Source organism: Bactrocera dorsalis, chromosome 4 (assembly GCF_023373825.1).
Source record: "Bactrocera dorsalis isolate Fly_Bdor chromosome 4, ASM2337382v1, whole genome shotgun sequence".
Classification (NCBI taxonomy): domain Eukaryota; kingdom Metazoa; phylum Arthropoda; class Insecta; order Diptera; family Tephritidae; genus Bactrocera; species Bactrocera dorsalis.
In genome coordinates this window covers 72,549,187-72,571,771 of record NC_064306.1, presented here as the reverse complement: position 1 = coordinate 72,571,771, position 22,585 = coordinate 72,549,187, and the positions used below count along the sequence as shown (strand labels likewise).

Sequence of the window (22,585 nt, the reverse complement as noted above, 5' to 3'; positions counted from 1 at the left end):
AGAAATGCCAGAAATTATAAAATCTTCCTTCCTTCTTTGGACGGTGCAAATGGGCTGCGTAGAGGCATAGGTGTCTACTTATCTACACTTTCTGCATGAATTGTCGTTACTTATGCCAATGGCCCAACAACCTATCAAGAGGCCAATAGTCGTCTTGTCGTTTCGAGGCCGTGTGAATAAAAATCATGCGAGTTTTCCTAAAAAGCCCTTGCAAAGATTTCGGCGATCCTGTACTTAAAGCATTCCATCTCGGACTGTTCCGCCTGTCAGCCCTTTCGTAAATTTCAATGAATATCGTTTTTAGGTTCTTACGTATTTCCTGTTCTTGTTCGGTAGCCAGACGGATGTCACTTTTGACAATATCTTAAACTATTTCGTTTTCCGCAATTATCTTCATCTACTGCCTCCCAGCTTTTAAGGATATTATTTGACGTAATGTGAGATTATTGTCTTGATTGCCGCCAGGCTATCGACGTATGTATTTATGTCTTTCAAATTGTTTCCTGCGTGCGTTTCCTGAATGCAAAGACCTCCGCTTGGAAAGTACTGTAGTATACTGGAAACTTGATGGGTTGCCTGAGATCTGGCTCCAACTTCCTTAGACATTTTTGAACCGTCTATCATATACTCCTACGCCATCCACCTTCTTTTGGTTTGATCTAGTATCTTCTCATCTAAATAAAGCGCGAGATTATGTGGTCTAATTTGTTCACCTGCCCCCTCCTTATTGAGCTATACCCGAAGGTCCTTGTAGAGAATTCATCTGAGCCTGCCAATATCCTCTACACTGAGATAGGTTCAGTAGCCTTACTAATGCAGCTGTTGGAGTCTCTCTTGGTGCTCTTGGTGGTCTTGGTGCTCACGTTATGCAGAGAATGTCGAGTAGATGTATCCGCTCTAACGATTTTCTATTTGAAATTTTGCTGACAGCCTTCCACCACACCTAAGCACCGCAAAGCAAATTTGGTTTGACTACCGCCATGTCACCACAATGCATGAGGCCAGATGTTAGACCTCATCTTCACCCTAGCATTTTCTTACATGCATAGAGGACACCACTGGCATTTATAACTCCCTCCTCCACATTGAGTCTTCATTTTGTTTCAATAAATAAGTAAAAACTTCACAAGTGCATGAAAATGACTTTCCTTACGGGATTTTGGTAAATTTTTTTACTCTCCCCACTCTCTCCCTGTGTGGGAATCTCAATTGTCTTATTTAGAAAAATTGTAGTATGGTAAAGCTCATAGAGGGAACTAGATTTCCAAACTCCCAACCGCCCTGCCAGTCGCAATTTTTTTGACTTGCCGTACGGAAATATTCTTTGCCCATCTCCAATCGGGAGGAAATTTATGTGTGAAACCTTGGACCACGATGGAACGAGTGAAGGTGAGATCAAATAAAAGGCCTCTCGCCGATCTGTAACTAATTCTAACAATGTTTCGAATCATATCGTTATTCATAAAGAAAAACAACGTACAACAACAACAACAGCAGAGCTTTCTTAAAGTTTCTTTACTTAACCAGTTAGACTGTTTATTGAATTGCTTGAAACTTGAAAAATAAATAAACAAATCAAAATTGAAACACGTATGCAAACATATCTTATAACGGTAAATGCGTCAGCGACAATACGTCTATATGTTTAGTTTAACTGTTTTCTATGCCAAGTAAATAAACTGTTTCGTAAAATAAGCCAATTTGAACATTAATGACAATCGTTTTGTTCATAATCAACCAGAGGTTTCCGACTTATTTCGTGGCCGCCGCGCCACGCATCTCTTTTATAAAACCCGTTTTTTTTTTGTAAAAACACTGCAAATCTTGGAGTCATTGCAGGGCCAACTACGAATTTCCCTTGATTTAATTAGTAAACTATAAAGAATAAATAAATTATATACATATATAAACACTAAGTAGTAGAATGCCAAGAACCTCAACTAAATTCGGTTTCTTCTTCAACTACGTAGAGTTGGCAACTACGAAGACATGACGCAGAGCGCGACTAAGTTACGAATATCTTAAGTGTAGTGAATCTAGTACTTAAATACGCAACAACTAAGCGCTTACTGGCACACACATGCATACACACAACTACTAGCTCGCACATTTGCCAAACACATTTCGACTTCCCCCCAGCCACCTCACCCTAATCCACGCATTGCCGCTTCGCAGACTTCCTTTGGTCTTACGTTGTTACAGCGTTGATATTAAGTAGACTAAGCCACACATACATACATATATACTCGTACATAAGTAAGTAAGGACATATAGGCCAAACGCTTTCAGCTGCTTGCTGGCTCCCTGCGTGCGTACGTTTGTGGCGCATGCGTGTGCGGTGCGGTGCGGCGCTTTCCGCGTGCATACACACGCCAAATTGGTCTAAAGCTACTTACTAAAACAATGAAAAATACTAATTATTATGCTAAATAACGGATAATGAAACGGAAATGCTACAACAGTTCGTATGTATGTATACAATAATATTGAAATGCAAAAACCCAAATGACAACAACAAAATTGTGTAAAGCAAATATCTAAATTAAATATGTAAGCGAAAATTTTAACAACAATAATAGAGAAACACAAAAAACGAAGCATTTTAAAGACATTATTAAATAAATGAAAACAAAACAAAACAATACAAACAACAACAAAAGCTGTTCAATAACTTGCGACCCACAAATATGTAAATTTATAGGTCACAAATTCACACAAAACAGCAAAACTTACAAAAATACAGTTATGACTTTTTTCAGTGAATACACACGTAACTATAACGGAAACTCAAAACAAAACACGCAATTTAAATTGAAAATCCCCGAAAAATCCACATAAGGAATGTTAAAACAGTTTTTCAAATTTTAGTTTACACGAAAATTAAGAAGCCTCAATGCTTTACGCGTTACAGACTCTTCTTGTGCAATCCAAATCTAGTCCGAATCCGTTCGTGCTTGCTGCCTTACCTTCTGTGGTAAAGGCAAAGCGCTCAAGTTCAAGTTCAGGGCAGCGGGTCGCTTGAATAAGGTCCGCAGTCCCAAATGGATTGTTCTTTTTTTTGTTCGTGTAACGCTAACTCCGTTAATCAGACTTTTAATTTAGCGCCGACACTTCTAGGCGATTTAGTGAATTAACAGAAACTTTATCCTGCTCGCATAGTAAACTCTAGTCCGCCATGTGGAGGGACAGTACAAGTAACGCTTCCCAAACTCTTGAAACATTCGACCTTTTTTACGAATAGAAGCATTTCGTTTCCTATTTTTGTTTTCTTTTTTGTTTCATGTATACAAATTAAATGAAATTGCTTAAAAATAAGATAATCGAAGAAATCCAAACACTTACATATTCTGCGATTCGAGAGCTCAGTCGCTGAAAATAGGAACCGCAACAAAACCGTTTTTATGAAATAGTCATAGTCATAATTTTAGAAAACACCAAAACTCGAATAGAAAACGAAAGCGAAAAAAAGTAAAGAAGAGAGATACGCAAATAATAAAACAATAACCTCAAAGTTAAAAAGTAAAATAAGCATAAAACCAAACAAAATGCAAATTAAATTCAACAATCAACTATTAACAACAAATTCATAAACAAAAATGGTTGTAAAAATTAGACAAATTAAATTTGAGAAACAATATAAACTAGAAGAGTGAAGCAACATACAATATATTATAGAATATCAGACAGGACCAGCAAAATCAACAAGCTAAACTATGGTTAAAGAACGACAAGTCAAACACTAAGTTATTGTATTAGCAGTAGTACATACATGCATACATACATACATAGTTTTAATTTAGGCTAAGCTATAAGGTAATACATTTCAATTGCGGTGAAAAGGCACAATAAAAATTTAAAACGCAGCAAGCATTTGTCTACTTTTATTATTATACAGTTATGGGTGGTGAATATGAATACCAAGCGCCCAAAGAGAGTTTCCAGCGCGAGTTCACAGGAGAACTGTGATCAATTTAACCGACAGTGAGTTACTTATACGAAGGTTATCTCGCCTAGGCCCACCTATCCAAATCGTAGGAACAAATTCTGACCAATTTCGGGATTACCTACCATTGTTATTGGTGTTGGGCGAACCTTTCAGTGGTGAGTTTAAATGTTGCCATTAACGTCTAATAGGCGCAAAAAGGGCTGTTGATGTACATGAGGCTAGTTTCATGCAAAGCATACGTACAAATGTTTGACAAGTCGGTTGCTGTTGTTGCTTTAACGGTTATTCAATACCCGTTAGGATGGTAAGGATTATCTAAGTTGTCGTCGACGTCGGGGTCTATTCTGGATAAGTAGGAGTTTAACCTGGTACAGTATCCAGAACGAAGCTACGCAAGGTCACACTCGTTTCTCGCGGCAACTCGAGCTATTCGTCTTCAATGGGTGGTGGTTTCACTCCGAGTACGCCATTCACTGGAAGAAAGTCGGCGAAAGTGTTGATGGCTCCACTGTGAATGACGGTCAGTACTTGTTTGCAATTTGTTACGTCCGAAGTCTAGTCGGCTTTACTGTCTCATTTCGTCGACGTAATTGAGGAATGACCTCTTGATGATCCTAGAAGGCGGTTCCGCTCCTAGTAGAAGACTTCAGGGGTAATTTCTACGAAAGCATTGCCTTATAAGTTGCCAACAACGTTCCTTTCCTATTATGCTGCCGGCGAACGACTTGAGGATTTTGTTACGGCTCTGTACTTTGGCGATAATCGCGGTCGTATGAGGAGTAAATGAGCATAGACTATCAAAAGCTATACCTAAAGTGTATTGACAGTCGAAATCTTGACGCCATTGACTGCAATTTTAAGGTCAAGTCCGTACTCTTTCGTTCAGTTTGTAAATATGGTCGCCGTGGATTTGGTGGGGTAGACTGTTAAGTTCCGTGCAGAGAAGAAGCGGGAAAGGTCGAAGAGATAGCCGTTTACCTTTGAACATATGCTGTTGATTCGATTGCCCGGCGATAAAAAAAATTCGGATCCATCCGGTTGCGTAGACCCGACTGTCGTGGGAACGCAGTCGTTACTACAGCAACACACACCATGCCATATTTATTTTGTTAGTTTGAGCGATCAGTTAGCCCTTTCAAGATTTAGTACGGGACAAGACTTCAAGCAATCGATAGCTATGTTTGTGAAGTGGAAAAAGCGTCAAAAACAGGTCAAGAATTTCGAGATATTAACGATCGCTGCATTATTTTTAGTATCGATTTGCTTTCCACTCTACCTTTTAGTAGAGAAGTAAGTAAGTAAGGATTTTGAGTGAGTCCACTTTTTCAGCTTTACAGTTTTAGTCGAAACTGGGTTCGTGTTTTTCCGATAACAAATAAATATCGAACAGCTTTGTTGGCTTCGACTGAAGGCCTCATATAACATTCCTATTCAGACAATCAGATTTGCCGAGATTTAAGAATTGAGCAGAGCATAGCCACTAAAAAGAGATGTGGAATCACCAATTCAGTGAGTACCACAGGGATACAATTGTAACAGATTTGTTCGAAATAGTACAATCGCTAGATGCCTTAAAACCAAATTGTGCAAAAAGAAAATTATTTTGTTTTCAAAACTTTGTTTGGTTAAGAACATTTTTAACAATGATTCGTATAAAATTAATTTACAATTTAGGGATAAAAGGTCTCCTTCCACTTCTTTTTACTCTTGGGGCCTTCTGGTCGCAATGCTCTTGGTATGTACTCCTTTTGATGTTGATCCAACGTTCTCAACCATGGATTTATGCCTAACTCAAAGAAGCGACGTTTTGGCTCCATGACTCTCGTTTTGTTATCAATTTTATAAATCTTTTCCCAAAGATAGATTTCAGGGATAGCTAAATGTCGAGGTCGATTGGACATTAAATCTTTAAATACACGTTCTAAAAATTCGCGCTTCTCCGCGTTTTCATAGTCAGCTATATACTTTACATCTGATCCCAAATAAGGTTGCCTTTCGCTTGCAGATCTATGGATCTCCGGTGCATTTATATAAAAGCGTATAAGATGTCGCAAGACATCCTCGTTAAAATCAACAACTTTACCAGAATTATTTATTTCACCATAGAGTTTCATCTCGGCAGTTCCTCGGCAAAAATTAACTTTCGGATTATCATCTACATGATGTGAGTGTACAAGTAACGTGTTTAATTGGTATTCGTAAAATGACCAATCACGTCCATTTGTTACAATGGTTTGTGTATTCATTGGATACGTAAGATCGTTAAAAGTATTAAATCCGTTGTAACTAGCTTGTCCTAGTAACCAAGAATAGCTACTTTGAATTGCGTGAGCGTGTAAAGCCTCTTTGAAATCTTCAACTCCGTATGTATCTGGTCTTATTTGAAGAAAAGCTCGTGACTGATAAGAAATGCTTCCAAAAATATTTCCGCTGCCAGGCCAGAACCCTTAATATAAAACACAATTTTTTACTTATCCAAAAAAAACGAGTTTTTCTTACCTGGAATATTTGTTAGGTGTTTATGACTACAGACATATCCTAGAGTACGTGGATCATAGTTAAAACGTGGTATAGTTTTCGCCAATTCGATATTTGTTGATTCCGACTCGTTTTTCCATGGAGTGAGTTGGTTCCGATGTCTTATTGCAAGAAAAGGCTTTCCTGAATATTGCATCAGGCGGTTGTAAGGATCGTTTGCCATTTCTTTCTGCCATTTACGGCCCTTTTTACTCTTTACAACGTTTTTTGGAGGATTTATTCCACCCACTGACCAAAAAGCTTCGTGTCTTGGACTGTAATCAATTTCTGATTCGTGGAGATGAAGAAAATCACTTGACAATACATTAATTAAGGTTCGATTCACTTGTTCAACAATAAGTCGGGCGAATATATTTTCCCTTTCCTGTGGTTCCATATTCGCTGCATCTGGATATGCATTGCTAGAAAAAATATACTTTATAAAAAAATATATCATATTATTACACAACTTACCTAAAATAATCGTTTACATATTCAATTGATTCTTGTATTTCAGATTTAATTGATTCAGTATATACTTCCAATTTTTTATCATCTGTTTGTGCGGTTTCTTGTAAAGTATCTTTACTCTTAACATCCTCGTAAATAGTGCGAGTGTAGTGCTGCATGGCAGGCAAACAGTTGTATGGCACTTTCGAGTCACTCAAATCTACTACTTTGAATCCATAATAACGAGGCATGTTAATCTTGATTAACTTCTCTTCCACGGTTGGTACTTTACGTATTTCCTCATGCCAACTTTCAGTGTCACGCAGTTTTCGTGCTTTAAATGATAAATCTTGTATTTCGGGATAAATTGGCTCATCAGTGTACTCGGTGTTATCGCGTGCATTGCTTCCTTTGGTCGATACTGCTACTGTTGACTGTAACCGAGATGCAAGGCAAGGTGATGTACAAAGAATCTGTAGTTTCCTACAGGTTTCCCACCTTATACCTAAGCTTATCATCTTTGATCACATAAAAATATTCCAATACAAATAATTTTTCACAACTGAGTGCCTATTAAATTCTTATTGAACAGGTTATGAAAGAACAGCTGAGACAAATTAAAAAATGTTGCCATACATATTTTTTATAGAGTTTCGTTCAGTAAAGAGCCGTTCCAATAGTGTCATCGCAACTGGTAGGAATATTCTTGTTCATTCAGGTTGCCGTAATGAATTACTATAATTATTATTATTTTAATATATACATATGTATATATAATTATATGGTAAAGGTTCAGGAAAGCGACTTTTCTGAAAACGTGCACCAATTTTCACAGAAATATTTTAAAATTCTTGTTTTTTCTTCGAGCGCTCGAAAAAAATAACCCTGCTCGGTCCCACACCGGGGTATTCATAATTCTTCTGTATCCAACTTCTTCTTCTTTCTGCAATAATAATGAATTATAAATTTTTCTATTATGTATCTCTCTTTTTTATCAATTCTCGTTTAGTCTCGAATATCGAGAGTATCGATATTTCGAAGCCAATCACTGGTTGTATCACTAGTGCCCAATTGAATTTCGAACAGTGGTGCCATGTATAGCGTAAATATCGTGTAAAATCATGATATATTTGATTGTTTTTATTACAAAAAAAAATTAAAAAAGGTAATGCGCCGTATATATTCGTAAAGTAGAATTAAAAACCAGAATTTTAAGACATTTCCCCTGAAAATTAGTGTACGTTTTCGGAAAAGTCGTACTCCTGAACCTTTACAACAATTGCTACAAAAACTTTTATAATAATTGTTAATTAAAACATTAAACATGTAACTAGCGTAATCTCTAGAGATATATAGTGAAACAAACATCCATTATTATTGTTCCTTTTCATGAAGTTTAAAGATTATATAGAGCAACTTTCTGTGCAACCCTGCAGGTTGAAACAATTTATAAAACAAACTCTGACAACAACAATTTTAAAAGTCACACGCGGAAAGAAGGAAAACGGAATCGAGTGGAAATTCGCAAGAGTATAATTTGCACAGTTTCCATCAGTGCGGACAAGATATTTAAAATAAAATTAGAAAATTCAAAAAAATAATAATAATAATTGTTATTATAAGTGCATTATTTTGAAAACCGCCTGACGTTAAGAAAAAAGCTTCATTTTTAGTCGGTACTGTGGAGCCGGCTGTATGTAGATGTGTGCTGAACCATATAATGTGCAATTCAATGAATGTTGGTTTTGAGGCAATGTAGTGAATTTGGATGTAAATACAATCTGTGTCTCAAATCAATCGTGTTACAAACAGAACCACATTCAGAAAGTTACCGCTTAAATTCCCTTATTGTGAAAATATTGAAACTTTTGTTACCAAATAAAAAGCGGGACTTCAGTAGATGCATTATAATCGGTGAGTTGCAGTTTTTAAGAGCCGTTAGAATATGGCCGATTAATGGAAGTGCAGTTACTTTTGGCTCATAAGGTATGTATGTATGTGATTTAAATTTTAATGATTTTTTTTTTTTATTTCACATAAAAAAATATTCTTGTAGCATCATAGATACGTGAATAAAAGGAATCCAACCAATAATTTATTTACAATTAACTCATTAAAAACAGTTGCTGTAATCTTTGCTAATTAATTTCTAGCTACATATAATTGTAGTCTATTTACCTAATTGTAATTTGTATTTTAAACCGTAGATTTTTAAATCTATTTAATGTCATACTTACCAACTGATAGTGGTTTTCAAAGCCGTACCACATTTTGAGATCCCGTTGTGAGTTTTCTTGTACTAAGCATAGCCAAAGTTATGCATAATACATGATGAAAAATTAAAAAATTGTATTAACAATTGTTAAATTTTCCTTTCAGATAAAAGAAGGAATAAATTCCGTACATTTTTCCAGTTGACAGAAACTATGACCGAAAAAAATCCGTCAATATATTTTGAAACTAAGGTATTTAAGTCCAAACATTAAAACACGAGCAAAACTTAAATTTTAAAACTGACTCGTGCGATATTCTTACTAGAGGCAGAACACTATTTGACGGTACATGTAAAATATACACAAATGTCAGTCATTTTAATAGCGTGTTAAATAATATTTGATTTAAAATAGCTCGATATTAAATCTAGTATTTCGTTGAGATTGAAATGGTTGCAGGCAACATGAAAATCATAACACTTAACACAAACGTATCAACTGTAAAAAATCAACACCTCAGCAACAATGTGGTAAAAGCTAGCTCCCCAAATTCGATGAATAAAGCAAATGTTAGTCAGCAAACGCCAGGTAGCAATACAAACGAATCCCCTAAGATGAGGTATTTTAATGGAACTAGTATATATAATCACAATGACAGTGCTAAGTCGCTGCAAACACCAAAACAATGTAATTCTAACAACAAAAATGGTAAAAAATCACAATCTCACATGTTCTACAACATTCCAACCACATCAGTTTTAAATCGCAAGAAATACTATCAGCAACATCACCGTCATAACCAACATCAGCACAATTTTGTTAATAACAGTAAAGAGATCAGAAATAATATTCCAATTAAGAATCATAATATGTTAGAATCTGATCCTTCGAACCCAATAGAAGTACATCTTGCATGTGTGCAAAAACAAAATATACCGAAAGTTGATAACAGTAAGGTGGAAGATTTCGTAAATAATAATACAGCAACATTAAATGTCAACAACATATGTATACAACAAATTCCTGATGATAATTGCGATGGTACGACCGTTGACAATTCCATTGCTCTTTCTTCGCACAGAGCAAAATCAGAGTTTAAACAACACGCCCCTTCAACGGATAACTTTCCAGTCTCAACACCCGCCGATAAACATAATTGTGTTGGTGAAAATAAAAGTATTAACCTTGATTGCAATAGCTGTTGGACTAATCTCGTTGCTCCTCAGTGTACTGAATCTCCGGCTTCGCTATCATGGCCTTGGGTACACATAAGTAGACGTAAAAGTTCTTCAATTAGTTCAACATCGTCGTACTCTTCGTCAGTGTCATCAGCATTATCAATTTCAGCTGAAAGTAACCCGGAATTGCAGCAAAGTATCAGCGTTACTTACGCAAATAACTCATATACATCGAAGAAAAAGTCGTTTCGTAAAGGTAATACCAGTAATAACAGAGGTAACATAGATACCCGTTATTCATCTCCACGTGTAAAGGGTCAAAGGCAACGGAGGGCTACTAACGTATCGAACACGACAGATGAGGTACGTAAAAGCGATTACTCAATTACTTTATTTTTATTTCACCGTAATTCCTATAATAAGGTTTATAAATGAATACTATATTTTCAAGGTCCCACTAATAACTGAAAGTCAAAGGAAAATACACCCCGCTGAAGATCCTACAGCGATGAGCACTGCGTTGGCTACGAACACAGTTTCTGCCACAGCAACAACAACAAGTACGGTCGATTCTAAAGTGGAAATAACTATTGCTGCTGAAAATGCAAGTGGTTTAGTTAAGTCTACAAGTAATGTCGTAACACTAACCGTTACATCTCCTTCATTATCATCACCCCAAGAAATAACTAATATAGACGAATTTGCTAGTCTGCCAGTACTACCTGCAGCACCGCAACCGTCAGGCGAAAGCACAAACTCTTCCGTTACTTTGACGACGCCATCCGGTTCTCCGACGGCATCAACGCCGGGATCATCACCCTCCAATTCATACTCTTTAGACTTTTTGCACTCAGTAGGTGTACAAATGACAGGTGGAGCAAATCTATCGGCACTGTGCAAAAATAATACAAACAATAGCCGCACAATAACGCCATTCAATAATCAGAATACGAGTGTAGTGTCACCTGTGCGTACCGCATACTCCTATCAAAATATTTTACCACAAAGATCGCACCCAATGCATGGTCGTTATACGCCTAATAGTGGAGGTATTGGCGTTGGTAACAGCGGCAATCACATGAGAGACCAACGAGCACATCGCTTCCAGCATAGCCATCATCATCATCATCCGCAGCAACTGACAATTGCCTCGTTCATGCAGAAAGAACTTTTAAATGAAAACGTTCTTGCCGGTAGCAACAGATGTGATATCTCTGATAACGGTCCAGAGGACAGTGATGGCGTCGATGTTAACAATAATAATGCTGAATATACAAATCAACATTCCTATCGTAACCATCAGCGTTTTCATAACTACTACCAGTCGCACTATCAACAATCACAGCAGCATCGTCTATCTGGCATGCAGCAAGGGTATGTTACACTGCATCCTTCGTATAATAGAGAAGTGGAAAACGAAGGCGGTTCACGTGTAAGTCGAAGTGGAAGTTATGCTTACTCGCAACATGTTAAGCGCAATAATACGTTTCAAAATCATCAAAATAATGGCGAGGCTACATCGAATTCTGTCCAATCGCTTCCTGTTCATAAACATAGTGTAGAAGATATAGACGGCGAAAATGTCAGTGCTAGTAACAATGCCAAGGGAAACAACGCAAATAATAATTCATGGTCTTCCAAGCAGTTTCATCAGAAGCTATTAAGTTCTAAAAAATCCAATAGCGGTTCTAATGTATCGTATTCGTGTTCATCCTCATCATCCGTATCTTCTAATTCATCTCAGGCTTCAACCAGTTCTTATCGACAACAGAAAGTGAAATCCTCTACTCAAATGAATTTAATAATCGAAACCCTTCCTAGGAAAGTGAACACGTCCACACATCGCGGTAATCACAGATTACAACAGGTAAATTACCATAACCAACAATATACATCGGCTGCAGGTGGTTCACAGTCATCGACTGCTCAACAAACCCATCAAAATATTCATAATTTGACCTATGTCAATACCGAGGGTCTAACAACTATCTCTAGCGTTGGCATGGGTTCAACTGGTCCATCGCGTAGCTGTAGCCCTTCACTGCCTCCGCCTGTAGCTAGTACATCGGGGGGCCAATGCCAAGATGCTGTTTCGTCTGTGGTACTTTCATATACGCCTAATCACTTTCAACCGCAACAACAACATCAGCAAAGTTTTATATCCGGGAAACGCTTGACACCTTTTGCCTTAAATGTACCTTCTACAAATGTGCATTCAACATCCCCACATCCGGTTGGGAATATGATTTGTTACGCACAGCTGAACGATTCTGTCACGTCCTCTGATTCAAATCAAGTACCGAGCGCTGTTCAGGGAGCAAAAATTCGAGACTACGATGACTCGGATTCCTCGTCGACAAATTCAGCGGTACAGTCACAGCGTCGAAATAAATATCAACAAGCGAAATCAATATCGCTCTCGTCTTCGTCGTCAACATCTTCGACATCCTCGTCAACTACAAGAAATTTTAATGGACCAGTGCCTGCGTTATCTATTGTTGCCATGCCACATTTACAGAGCCCAGAACCTACCGAATTCGGATATAATCCAACATTTTCGTCAACATCTCAGCATTACGCACCCCAGGCTCAACCATTAGCTTCACCACAACAACAATCGCCCTTTCGTACTAATGGAGTTATATCAATGCTAAATGTGCCTTTTGCCAATAATTACCCGGAAGATGATTTGAATTCTATGAAACAACATTCACTGAAACACCAAGGCATACATCCTCAGCAGCGGCATTTTTATTTTGCATCTGGAGAGCATTTAAATGCTACCCCGTTGTCAGCACATGTTGCGAATGCTGGGTACTGGAGTCCGTTACAACACTCCAGCTTCATATACCCTCAGCCTGCTAATTTTTTGGCATCTGCACCTTGTCTGACGCCGACCGCAACTCTGTCACCTGGCTTTAGCGAACAGGATGATCACCATTTTCACATTCCGCACAATCAACAGCAACTCAACATTGTTAATCAGACAGAGGGCTTACCGCCAGCCGGCCAAATAAAACGCAGGTATGTAGAGTAACTATATTGATTTTAAGAGAAACTTTAGGGCCGAAAAGTTCATATTATTTAAAAATATTATATCATCGAGTGAGTTTAATCTTGTTTAGTTTATCGAAAACTCACTTGCTGTTTAGCAGTTGCTATTATATTTTTAGTTGTTTTAAATTTCTCATATTATTGACAGTTTAACTCCACAAATGGGTGGTGCCATCATGACACAACAACCACACCAGCGTCTGGCACAGTCGACTGCATCACAAGGTGGAATGGTAACTACTACCACAAATGTAGCTGCGTTACGTCAACGTAATGTCGGACGTAATAGTCAACAACAGACGCTGCACCATCATCAACAAATAACTGCCCCGCCACCAACTCCTATTTCTCATGTATATCCCCAACATAATCTGCTCTTTGGTGGACCGACGACTCACATTCGTACTTCTTCCAATACTGCTCATGAATTTTTCACTCATACACCACCTGACCGGTTTTTAGCCCGAGCACATCTTATAGAAGCTAAAGAAGCTCCGTGCTCATTATTGAATAACTCGAAATGGGACAATCTATCGCAAGGTGTCTGGAACAAATTTATAAACTCTCAACAAACTGAGGAGACCTTCAAGCAGAAAATGCGGTTATGGCGCTATCTCTATATTATTATTAAGGTTGGTACTCCTTATAATTGTTCGAAATTATATACTTATTGTCACACCTGCTTTCAGAACACTTATCCACGTTTTGGCCTATATCTGGTGGGTTCTACTATTTCCGGATTTGGTGCCGATACTTCAGATGTAGATATGTGTTTGGTGTCGCGCAGTACGTCAAATGTGGAACCCCGAATGGAAGCACTGTTCAACTTAACTGTCCTGAGAGATTATCTGAGCAAATCAGGTATTTATATATTTGTTATTTTTTATTTATATAAAGTGATTAGTTGAATAGTTGTAGATTGACTGAAATGAAAGTTAAACAAGTAAGGAAGGGCTAAGCTCGGGTGCAACCGAACATTTTATACTCTTGCAACTCGCAAGAATACTTTTTAGTGTAAAACAGTCAACTGGATGTTCGAAAATCGTGATATTAGTGTTTGCTGAAATTAATTGGTCCGAATCAAACTATTTTTGACTCATAAACATACTATTATAAGAGAAGGATTATCCCTTAATTTCAGTTATATATCACACATTAACCGACATTTTTGTTCAAAAGTAAAATATAGGTACCGGGGTCTAAATATTCGGTACCCAGGGGCTTGAACAGTTTTTTGTTGGATTTAACAAATTTTTGGTCGTAAGGTGGCACACACTAAAGACATTATTCGAGCAAATTTTTATCCCGTTACATTCATTACCTCTTGATTTTTGTACTCGAAACTGAACGAATCTAGTGGAATTTAAAATTGTGCTATTCCCATGTAGGCGTTTATCCGATTTCGTTAATTTTCACAATGTGACATAAAAATGTAAAAATAATGCCAAGAAGATGTTGAAGTCCATGCTCGGGTGCCGAGATATGGGATTTCACCAAAAAGTGGACATTGCCACGCCCATCGTCTAATTTTCATACCGGCTCCCATAAAGCTCCCTCATACCATATCGGTGGTAAAATTTAATGTCTCTGGCATATTTAGTTATTGACTTATTGCGCGTTTAGTAGTTTTCAACAGTACCGTTATATGGGGAGTGAGCGGCTTTATCCTCCAATTTCATTTCGCACTGTCGGTAGAAGTAAGTATAAGAGTACATAGATATTACTCAGCAACTTTGGTTCCTGTAGCTTAAACGGTTTAAGAGATATGTACATTAAACTTTTTAGACGGACGGGACCACACCCACTTTTTCAAAAGGTTTTGTACACAGACGCTCCTTGCTGCTGCAAGCCTCGATACTATGAATTTATGTATATACTATATATCCCATATATACATATATATATCCCTATATCTACATATCTCGCTTAGTTTTAGGTGATCCGTACAGCCGTTAGGTGAACAAAACTGTAATAGGTACTTTGTTGCAAGAGTATAAAAATTTAATGATTCCGTTTTTTTTATTATTCTTTGAAGTCTTCATGCGGTGACAGTGAACTTTTTGTAGCCTAGTAAGCATTGTGTGTTAATTCCAACTAATTTCGCAAGATTTCTTCAAATTAGCATGTTTTGAATGCCAAAAATAAATTTGTTTTTTAACTGCTAACTATCATTAGCTGGGAAAGCTGGAAAAGAATTTCTTAATCCAAAAAAAAAGTAACAAGTTGCGAGTGTAAAAAGATGGCAGAAAATAACTACTGTCATGTGTAGAAACAGCTGTTAAAGCGATATTTGGCACATTTGCTTTGATTTTTTATTTATTTTTTTCATTGCTTTGAAAAATTATATAAATAAATTTTCAAGTGTAGATGTAAAGTGATTGTGAAAATACAAAAAGCATTTTGATATTTTCTTGCTATTTTTCCTTTTCTTTACTTTTTTAATATTTTGTTTCGCTCATTGTGAAAGTAATTTGCAATCTTCCTCCTGATAGCTACCAACTACTTGCAGTTAAGAAACACGCTAAAGTCAATAAAAGAATTAAATGTAAATAATTGCCGTTCATAATTTATATTTCAAAGCAATTTCAGCCATCATTTAGGGCTGATTAAATAGGGAAATATGAAGGTCGCGTTTATTGTCGATTACAGGGGACGATTTTTCGATATCTGCTGAAATCGATAGTTTAGTATCAACGTTAAATAACACCAAAGAGTGATATCTCTTGCCCTTAAAATCAAACATAGCTATTTATTGTTCGCGCCAAGTTCGAGGGTTATTGAATGCTTTAATAATTTTGTTACCTGGTTGAAGGGGAAAATATATCATCAACATGAGTAACAAAAAGTGGCAATTTTCAGTTAAATTTAGTAATACAAATTGTTTGGATTTCACCGGTTGCCTTTTCGTGTATGAGCATTTAGTGTTCTAGTGTTCGATGTGTGCAAATATTGTTTTTAAGTTTTCTTCAAAGATCTAGTTTCATAATCTAATTAAATTGTGTTATTTCATTTATAACAAGCCGAGTTCGAAAATTTCAACCTTATTGAAGCAAAAGTACCAATATTACGCTTCAGAGATCGGATTCATCAGCTGGAAGTAGATTTAAACTTTAACAACTGTGTAGGGATCAAAAACACACATTTATTATATTGCTATTCACAGCGTAAGTACAAATTTAATACAAAAAATATATAGTTATTTATTTTTCGGGACATGTACATTTCTTATTAGAATATTGGGTCCAAAAGTAGTATATGTTCTTTCTTTTTAGTTGATTGGCGTTTACGACCCATGGTGTTAGTTACAAAACTCTGGGCGCAATATCATAACATTAACAATGCCAAAAATATGACAATATCCAGCTATTCTTTGGTTCTTATGGTAATACACTTTTTGCAGTACGCTGTCAGTCCAGCGGTGCTTCCGTGTCTACATGATTTATTCCCTGATAAATTTCCATTGGTAAGTAATTTTAAATAAATTTTTAATTTTGTCGCATATAAGCACGTTTGTATATAAATAAATATGATTTAATAATAAAAACGTATTTACAGCTGCGATCAAATGACTTTGGATACGTGGATATGAACGAAACTATTGGTCCATATGAGTCTAAAAACACACAAACTATCGGTGAACTTTTTCTCTACTTTCTAGAGTACTATAGCTGTTTTGAGTAAGTCATATAACGCTTGAATTATGTAATGAAGTATTACAATAGTGTTTCGATTTATTTTTGCATTGCAGTTACACACAATTTGCCATTTCAATTCGTACTGGTGGTCTTCTGCCAATAAACGTGTGCCGTCTGGCGAAGTCATCGAAAAACGATATCCACCAATGGAAGGAGCTCTGCATTGAAGGTAGTTATAAATATATACATATATATACGAATGCATAATATATCTAATATATTGAAATGTGTGAATAATGTTTTGAATGCTTTATTTCTCTTTCTAGAACCATTTGATTTAACAAATACAGCGAGATCGGTGTATGATTTCGAAACTTTTGAACGAGTCAAAGCAGTATTTGTGGCTTCCTGGCGAATATTACAGCAAACATTAGATTTGAATTCCATTTTTGCACCAATTATTGTACCGCCAACAAACAATATTGTCTCCACGTTGAGACACACGGGCTTTCAATTTGATGAATGCCATAATATCGCACCTTCAGACGTTTCTACTACGGATTCCAATACTATAAATATGAATGCGAATGGATCTACAACTCTTTTAAGTTCAGACAATAGTTCGAATATGTCTCCGGCTATTTCAGTGGCGTCGTTACCGATCGAGACAAACAACAATGATCCTATTACAAAGGAAATATTTAATAATGCGAACGGAAATAGTAAATCTACTGGCGGTTCACTAACAGAGCTGGTTTCTTGAGCTATTTTACACTGCAGCGAAATATTCAAACATGTGTGGCGTGATTCTCTTCAAAACCTGCATGCATGTAAGTGTTATTGTTGCGCAGTACCATACAAAATGAAAAATCTCTAGTCATACTGCAGGTCAGGCTAAAAGACTGATATTATGATTTATTAAGTTAGGAATACGTCGTTAACTATCTTTATACATTTGAAAAAAAAAAAAAATTCACTTTCAATGCTTCGTAGGTACATGTCAGTGAGAAAATGCTTTTACAAATGAACTCTAGTTAACTATTTTTTATGCATTCTAAGTTAGTGGTTTAATTGTTAAAAAGTGTACTTGATTTTTAATAATGACAAATGATTTATTTTATTTTACTACCGGTAAATATGTTGCGATAATGTGGCAAGATTTGTATTTATCATATAACCGTATCTTATGACATAGTGAACTTCTCAAAAATTCTTGCATTTAATTTTCTCACACCCAGTATTGCGTCGTATACTTATAAATTTTGCGCAACAATGCTTTAAAACATTTTCATTCTGCATTTCAATTTCTTTCCCGAGTTCTGCTCGGTAATCTAAATTTATTGGTTTATGATAGTATTTTCTAACCACTATACTTAACATCTGTATCCTGATTTGAAGATTGTGATTTTAAAGTAATTCCACCTTATTTCTGTTGTTGTTGTTGTAGCGGCAAAAATAGACCCACAATAATCGGGTCTACGTAACCGGAACGGATACGGATGTTTTTCCGGTCGAGGACTGTTAACTTGGTAGAATGCTGCCGCTGCAACAACGACAACAACCACCTTAATTCTATTTGGTCGTTGTTTCCCTTCAGCGTACGCAATTTATTTAGAGAATGATTCATGGTGCCTAACGATGTTAACATTTTTTTCCATTTTCTATAAGTGAATTCGATCAATTCGATTTCCTCCCCATGCAAAAGGCATTGTTCGTTTTCTCAATTTAGTTTATGTAGTTAATGTACCACTTCAAGCCAACCCATGCCTGCAACAAAACATTCGGAGAATTCACCACATTTCATTATCAGCACCTTGGCTTTCTCCATGTCCTTTGATAGTGGACCAGGCGCATTTCAACCATTGCGACCCTGTTGTTGTTGTTGTTATAACGGTTATCAATCCCCGTCATCTAAGGGGAGGCCCAATAAACTTGCTGTTTCGACGGGGTCGGACCAAAGGGAAAAGAATGTTAGATGGGTGGGGTTGGTAAGGCATGCAAAGAGGTGGTCATTGTCATGCGGAGACTCGTTGCATGCAGGACATACATTGGGTATGTCAGGATGACTATTGCGACCTCCTCCCTTTTTTCAAAACCTGTGCAATCTATTAGCCCACTTTTCAGTGTTTTGATTCATAAATTGTTTCAAAAGATAAGTAACAGGAATAATCAGACGATGTGATACTCGAAAGAAATAATGATAATACGTTCAACGTGCATACTAACTGTTAAAAATTTGATCAGCTATCCCACTTCTGATTTTTGCGAAAACGCATTGATACTTATCAAATACTACTCAGCTCTGGCTGCCCAGAGCTCATTTATTAATACGCTTTTATTAGCTTCACTTGTATGTAGGTTTTATTTACTATATATCATACATTAAATACTACTATCTATATACAATATACCCGAAATGAACACTAATTACAGTGTTGATAGAAATGGGTATTTATAAATATATATGTATCTATGCTAATATCGGTATTCTGCTTAAGACGATTGTCTCATGTCTCTAATTGTCACAATCTTAATTTAGTGACTCTGTTATTCAGGAGTCCAATTTTGGTATTCTGGCAGATACAGTATACTACTATAGTAGTAATGATGAATTTTTTTCTTAATAAGTAACGATCCCAGCGCACATGTGCACTGAAGATTTGGCGAAGAATATCCCTGTCCCGTTCCTCTGGCTAATGGGTGACAGAATAACGCTAGAATCACTAGATGTGTCATCACTTATGATGAATCCAAGCTGTGCGAGTGATCCTTTAAAGTACGTGGATTCCGAGTGGGTGTTGTGGGGGCTCTTCGATCCTGATAGGAGCACAGAAATCTGAAGAAGAACTGGTCGTAGGATGGGTAGTCCAAAAAAGTTCTCAACTCCGGATACTTCAAACTCGGAAAAGTTTGCTGTCGAAATGGTGACGTTCAGTCCAGCATATTCAAAAATCTGCATCTGCTCAGATGTGAGTGCACGGGCGCGGTCCCAACATAACAGGTTTCGGGTAGGTGACATATTGGCAATTGCTGAATCCTTCATCCCAATCTGGTGGACTCGCCTCTGACCAACTGTTACAGCCATGTCGTACAATATACGATAAAACGCTACAAATGGGGAATGCAGCGTCTCATAAGACATATGTGATTCGGCGTTGATCGTACCGAACGTTCGTTCGTTCGTAAGTCCGTTATAGTCCTTGATATTTCCTATGCCTTCTAGGTAATATCCTATTTCATCAGGGATCGCTAGAGAAGGGAGCTTTATTTCCAAGGCGTTATATTCATTTATCCCGTCACCTCTCTCAGTTCCGACAGGAACTTCTAGAGACCTCGATCTAAACGTGTCATGACGTTGTAACTACTTCGTTCTATCTGTAAGTACTGAGAAAAATCCAATTGAAATTCCTTTGTACGTGCACACTCGATCACTCCATTTTGTCCATCCACTAATATTGCGTCCATGAGGAGAGAGTAGTTTCTCTCAACTGATTGAGTCGTTGACAAGTGAGTTGGTTTAAAAGCCGCGGTATTGCTTCGTTGTATGGGTTAGCTGAAAAATGACATGAGTCCTTGCTTACCTTGCCCGTTATTGGCTTGTTGTGCAGATCTGGCTACCTCCTCGTCTACGGGTTGGACGGCGATCACTTGCTTGGGTCTCCTTCTACGAGAAGACTTAGGTTTATTGGCCTCAGCGGGAACTTGGGCTGAAGTTGTTAGTGTTGTTGTTGATTGTTTGGATTTGTTTGCACTCATATTATTGCGTGTATCTACATTTACCTATCGGAAAATGATTCCTCTTGTTGCCTAATGTATCGGGTACATCTTACAGTAATTGCTTTCTATTATCCTCCTCCATCTTCCCAAACAGAATTAGTTAAATGGATACAGCAAATTCAAACGTCATTCGGCATTTCCTTCTTGGTTGCATCAATAAATTATTGTCTACTTCCAATGCATGGAACCTATTCACCAGTGCTGAGTTAAAATTAGTGAGTCGATGGCATTGCCTTCTCAGTTGCGCAATGTAACCGACAATTCCTTTCCTTTCTGTTGGTCAAAGTAGAGCTCCATATTGTAAAGCACTACCAGATTCCATGTAAAATCTTTATTTCGAGCGTGCCAATTTTCTCCCGATATATTGCAATATTATTTGGCATCTTTATTTATATCTTTATTTATTTTGAATAAAACGTTAAAAATTTAATCAGTTATCCCACTTCTGATTTTTGCGAAAACGCATTTTTTCTTTTTATTTCTTTTAATTTTATTCATGTTGAAAGCTTGATTTCGAATAGAATGAAGCGAACAACAAGTTCGAACGAAAAGCTGAAAAGTATTACCAACCTATTCATTACGTACTATTGTCCAATGTTACCATTGTATCCCGAAAAGGGATATTCGATATTGTGAATCTCCAAGTGCTAATGAGAACGTGTTAAAAATTTGATCAGTTATCCCACTTCTGATTTCTGCGAAAACGCATATAGCTTTAACACGAGTTAATATCGTTTTCACGATATGAGTTAAAGACTATATATTTTTATTGCTACGCCGAATTGCGTGAGTTAACAAACTGTTGTTTGTCGCGAGTAAAAGGCATTATATTTATTTAGGCAATGCACTTATTTTCGTGTTGCCTTTTTTATTCATAATTTCTTACTGACTACATCTTACAATCTTAGTGCTATTTATACTTATGGACTGCGGCTGCTGTTATCTGCTTGCAACTTATTTGTTGTAATTCGATATCTGTTATCTTGTTATCACTTGTTTGTTATTGTTGACATGCTTCGGTGGTTATTGCAGTGGATTGCCAGATGTTTGTTGTTTACATGTTGAGAATGCATGTTTTGTAGTTATTGATGATGCTTAGTGAAAACTTTGTTTACGTTCCTTGTGAAGAAGTCATGAACTCGCAAGCCAGGAGGGTGTTGAAATGAACTCCAGTCGCCCGAACTAATTTAACTAAAAGGCAGCATTGAATACAGGGCATCACTGATAACTGTGTTTTCCGTTGTTTTAGAGGTATTTATTATATATATGTAGGATGTGACTTATTTTATTTTTATTAACTTTACAATTAAAATTTATAATTTAAAAATTATTTGAAAAATACACTTGTTGTTCGTTTGGCTGTCCGATGTTGAATGCTTCGTTTTCTCGTCTTCTAGCTTTATAACGCTTCCAAGAATTCAACGCAAGCGTCCCAACGCTTCTAAGAACTCAACGCAAGCGTCCTAACGCTTCGCTGAGTTCTTGTTCTAGTCCATAGTTGCATTTTGTCTTCGTCGTGTTCAGTAACATAGTCGTGTTCAGTAACCTAGTCGTGTTCAGTACTCTAGTCGTGTTAAGTACCTTAGTCGTGTTCAGTACTCTACACTCGACACCACATATATATAATATTTTTTTTTTTTTTGAATACCGCACACCGCCAAGAATTTCTACTGTTCACTTTTTAACCGTTTTGATTTTAATTTTCCGCCACAGTGCCGTTCTTTTTATCTCGAAGGACCATATTTATAAGAGTAATACTTTATAAACCGATGTATTTATTTCTTTACTATAATTTACTCCTTTCAAATCTCGCTT

General features: G+C 36.8%; 2 protein-coding genes across 5 annotated transcripts in view; one reads left to right on the top strand and one right to left on the bottom strand.

Annotated features, from left to right (window-relative positions):
* Positions 1-5,544: 5,544 nt before the first annotated feature.
* LOC105231392 (39S ribosomal protein S30, mitochondrial) lies at positions 5,545-7,523 on the bottom strand. Its single transcript, XM_011212680.4, has 3 exons — positions 6,938-7,523; positions 6,446-6,885; positions 5,545-6,392 (listed from the first exon to the last, which is right to left on the bottom strand). Exons 1-3 carry the CDS (start codon positions 7,429-7,431, stop codon positions 5,617-5,619), a joined length of 1,710 nt encoding a protein of 569 aa, XP_011210982.2. The 5' UTR covers positions 7,432-7,523; the 3' UTR covers positions 5,545-5,616.
* An 872-nt stretch (positions 7,524-8,395) lies between these two features.
* The window catches only part of LOC105231382 (poly(A) RNA polymerase gld-2 homolog B), a 108,639-nt gene continuing 94,449 nt past the window's right edge, over positions 8,396-22,585 (top strand). The window contains exons 1-10 of one of the 4 annotated variants that reach the window (XM_049455028.1): positions 8,396-8,827; positions 9,293-10,667; positions 10,756-13,328; positions 13,507-13,990; positions 14,048-14,219; positions 16,379-16,522; positions 16,631-16,821; positions 16,914-17,035; positions 17,107-17,222; positions 17,320-17,823. In XM_049455028.1, the coding sequence (XP_049310985.1) occupies positions 9,576-10,667; positions 10,756-13,328; positions 13,507-13,990; positions 14,048-14,219; positions 16,379-16,522; positions 16,631-16,821; positions 16,914-17,035; positions 17,107-17,222; positions 17,320-17,756 (5,331 nt within the window). In that variant the 5' untranslated portion in view covers positions 8,396-8,827; positions 9,293-9,575 and the 3' untranslated portion in view covers positions 17,757-17,823. Of the gene's footprint in view, positions 9,198-9,292; positions 10,668-10,755; positions 13,329-13,506; positions 13,991-14,047; positions 14,220-16,378; positions 16,523-16,630; positions 16,822-16,913; positions 17,036-17,106; positions 17,223-17,319; positions 17,824-22,585 lie in introns of all 4 variants that reach the window. The other 3 variants (XM_049455025.1, XM_049455027.1, XM_049455026.1) reach the window with 3 other exon arrangements.

Excerpts from the sequence above, each read along its gene's own strand:
- LOC105231392 (XM_011212680.4), bottom strand. The coding sequence starts at position 7,431 with ATGATAAGCTTAGGTATAAGGTGGGAAACCTGTAGGAAACTACAGATT. Across the intron at positions 6,886-6,937 it reads TATGTAAACGATTATTTTAG|CAATGCATATCCAGATGCAG; the intron begins GTAAGTTGTGTA and ends TATTTTTTCTAG. Across the intron at positions 6,393-6,445 it reads ACACCTAACAAATATTCCAG|GGTTCTGGCCTGGCAGCGGA; the intron begins GTAAGAAAAACT and ends TTTTATATTAAG.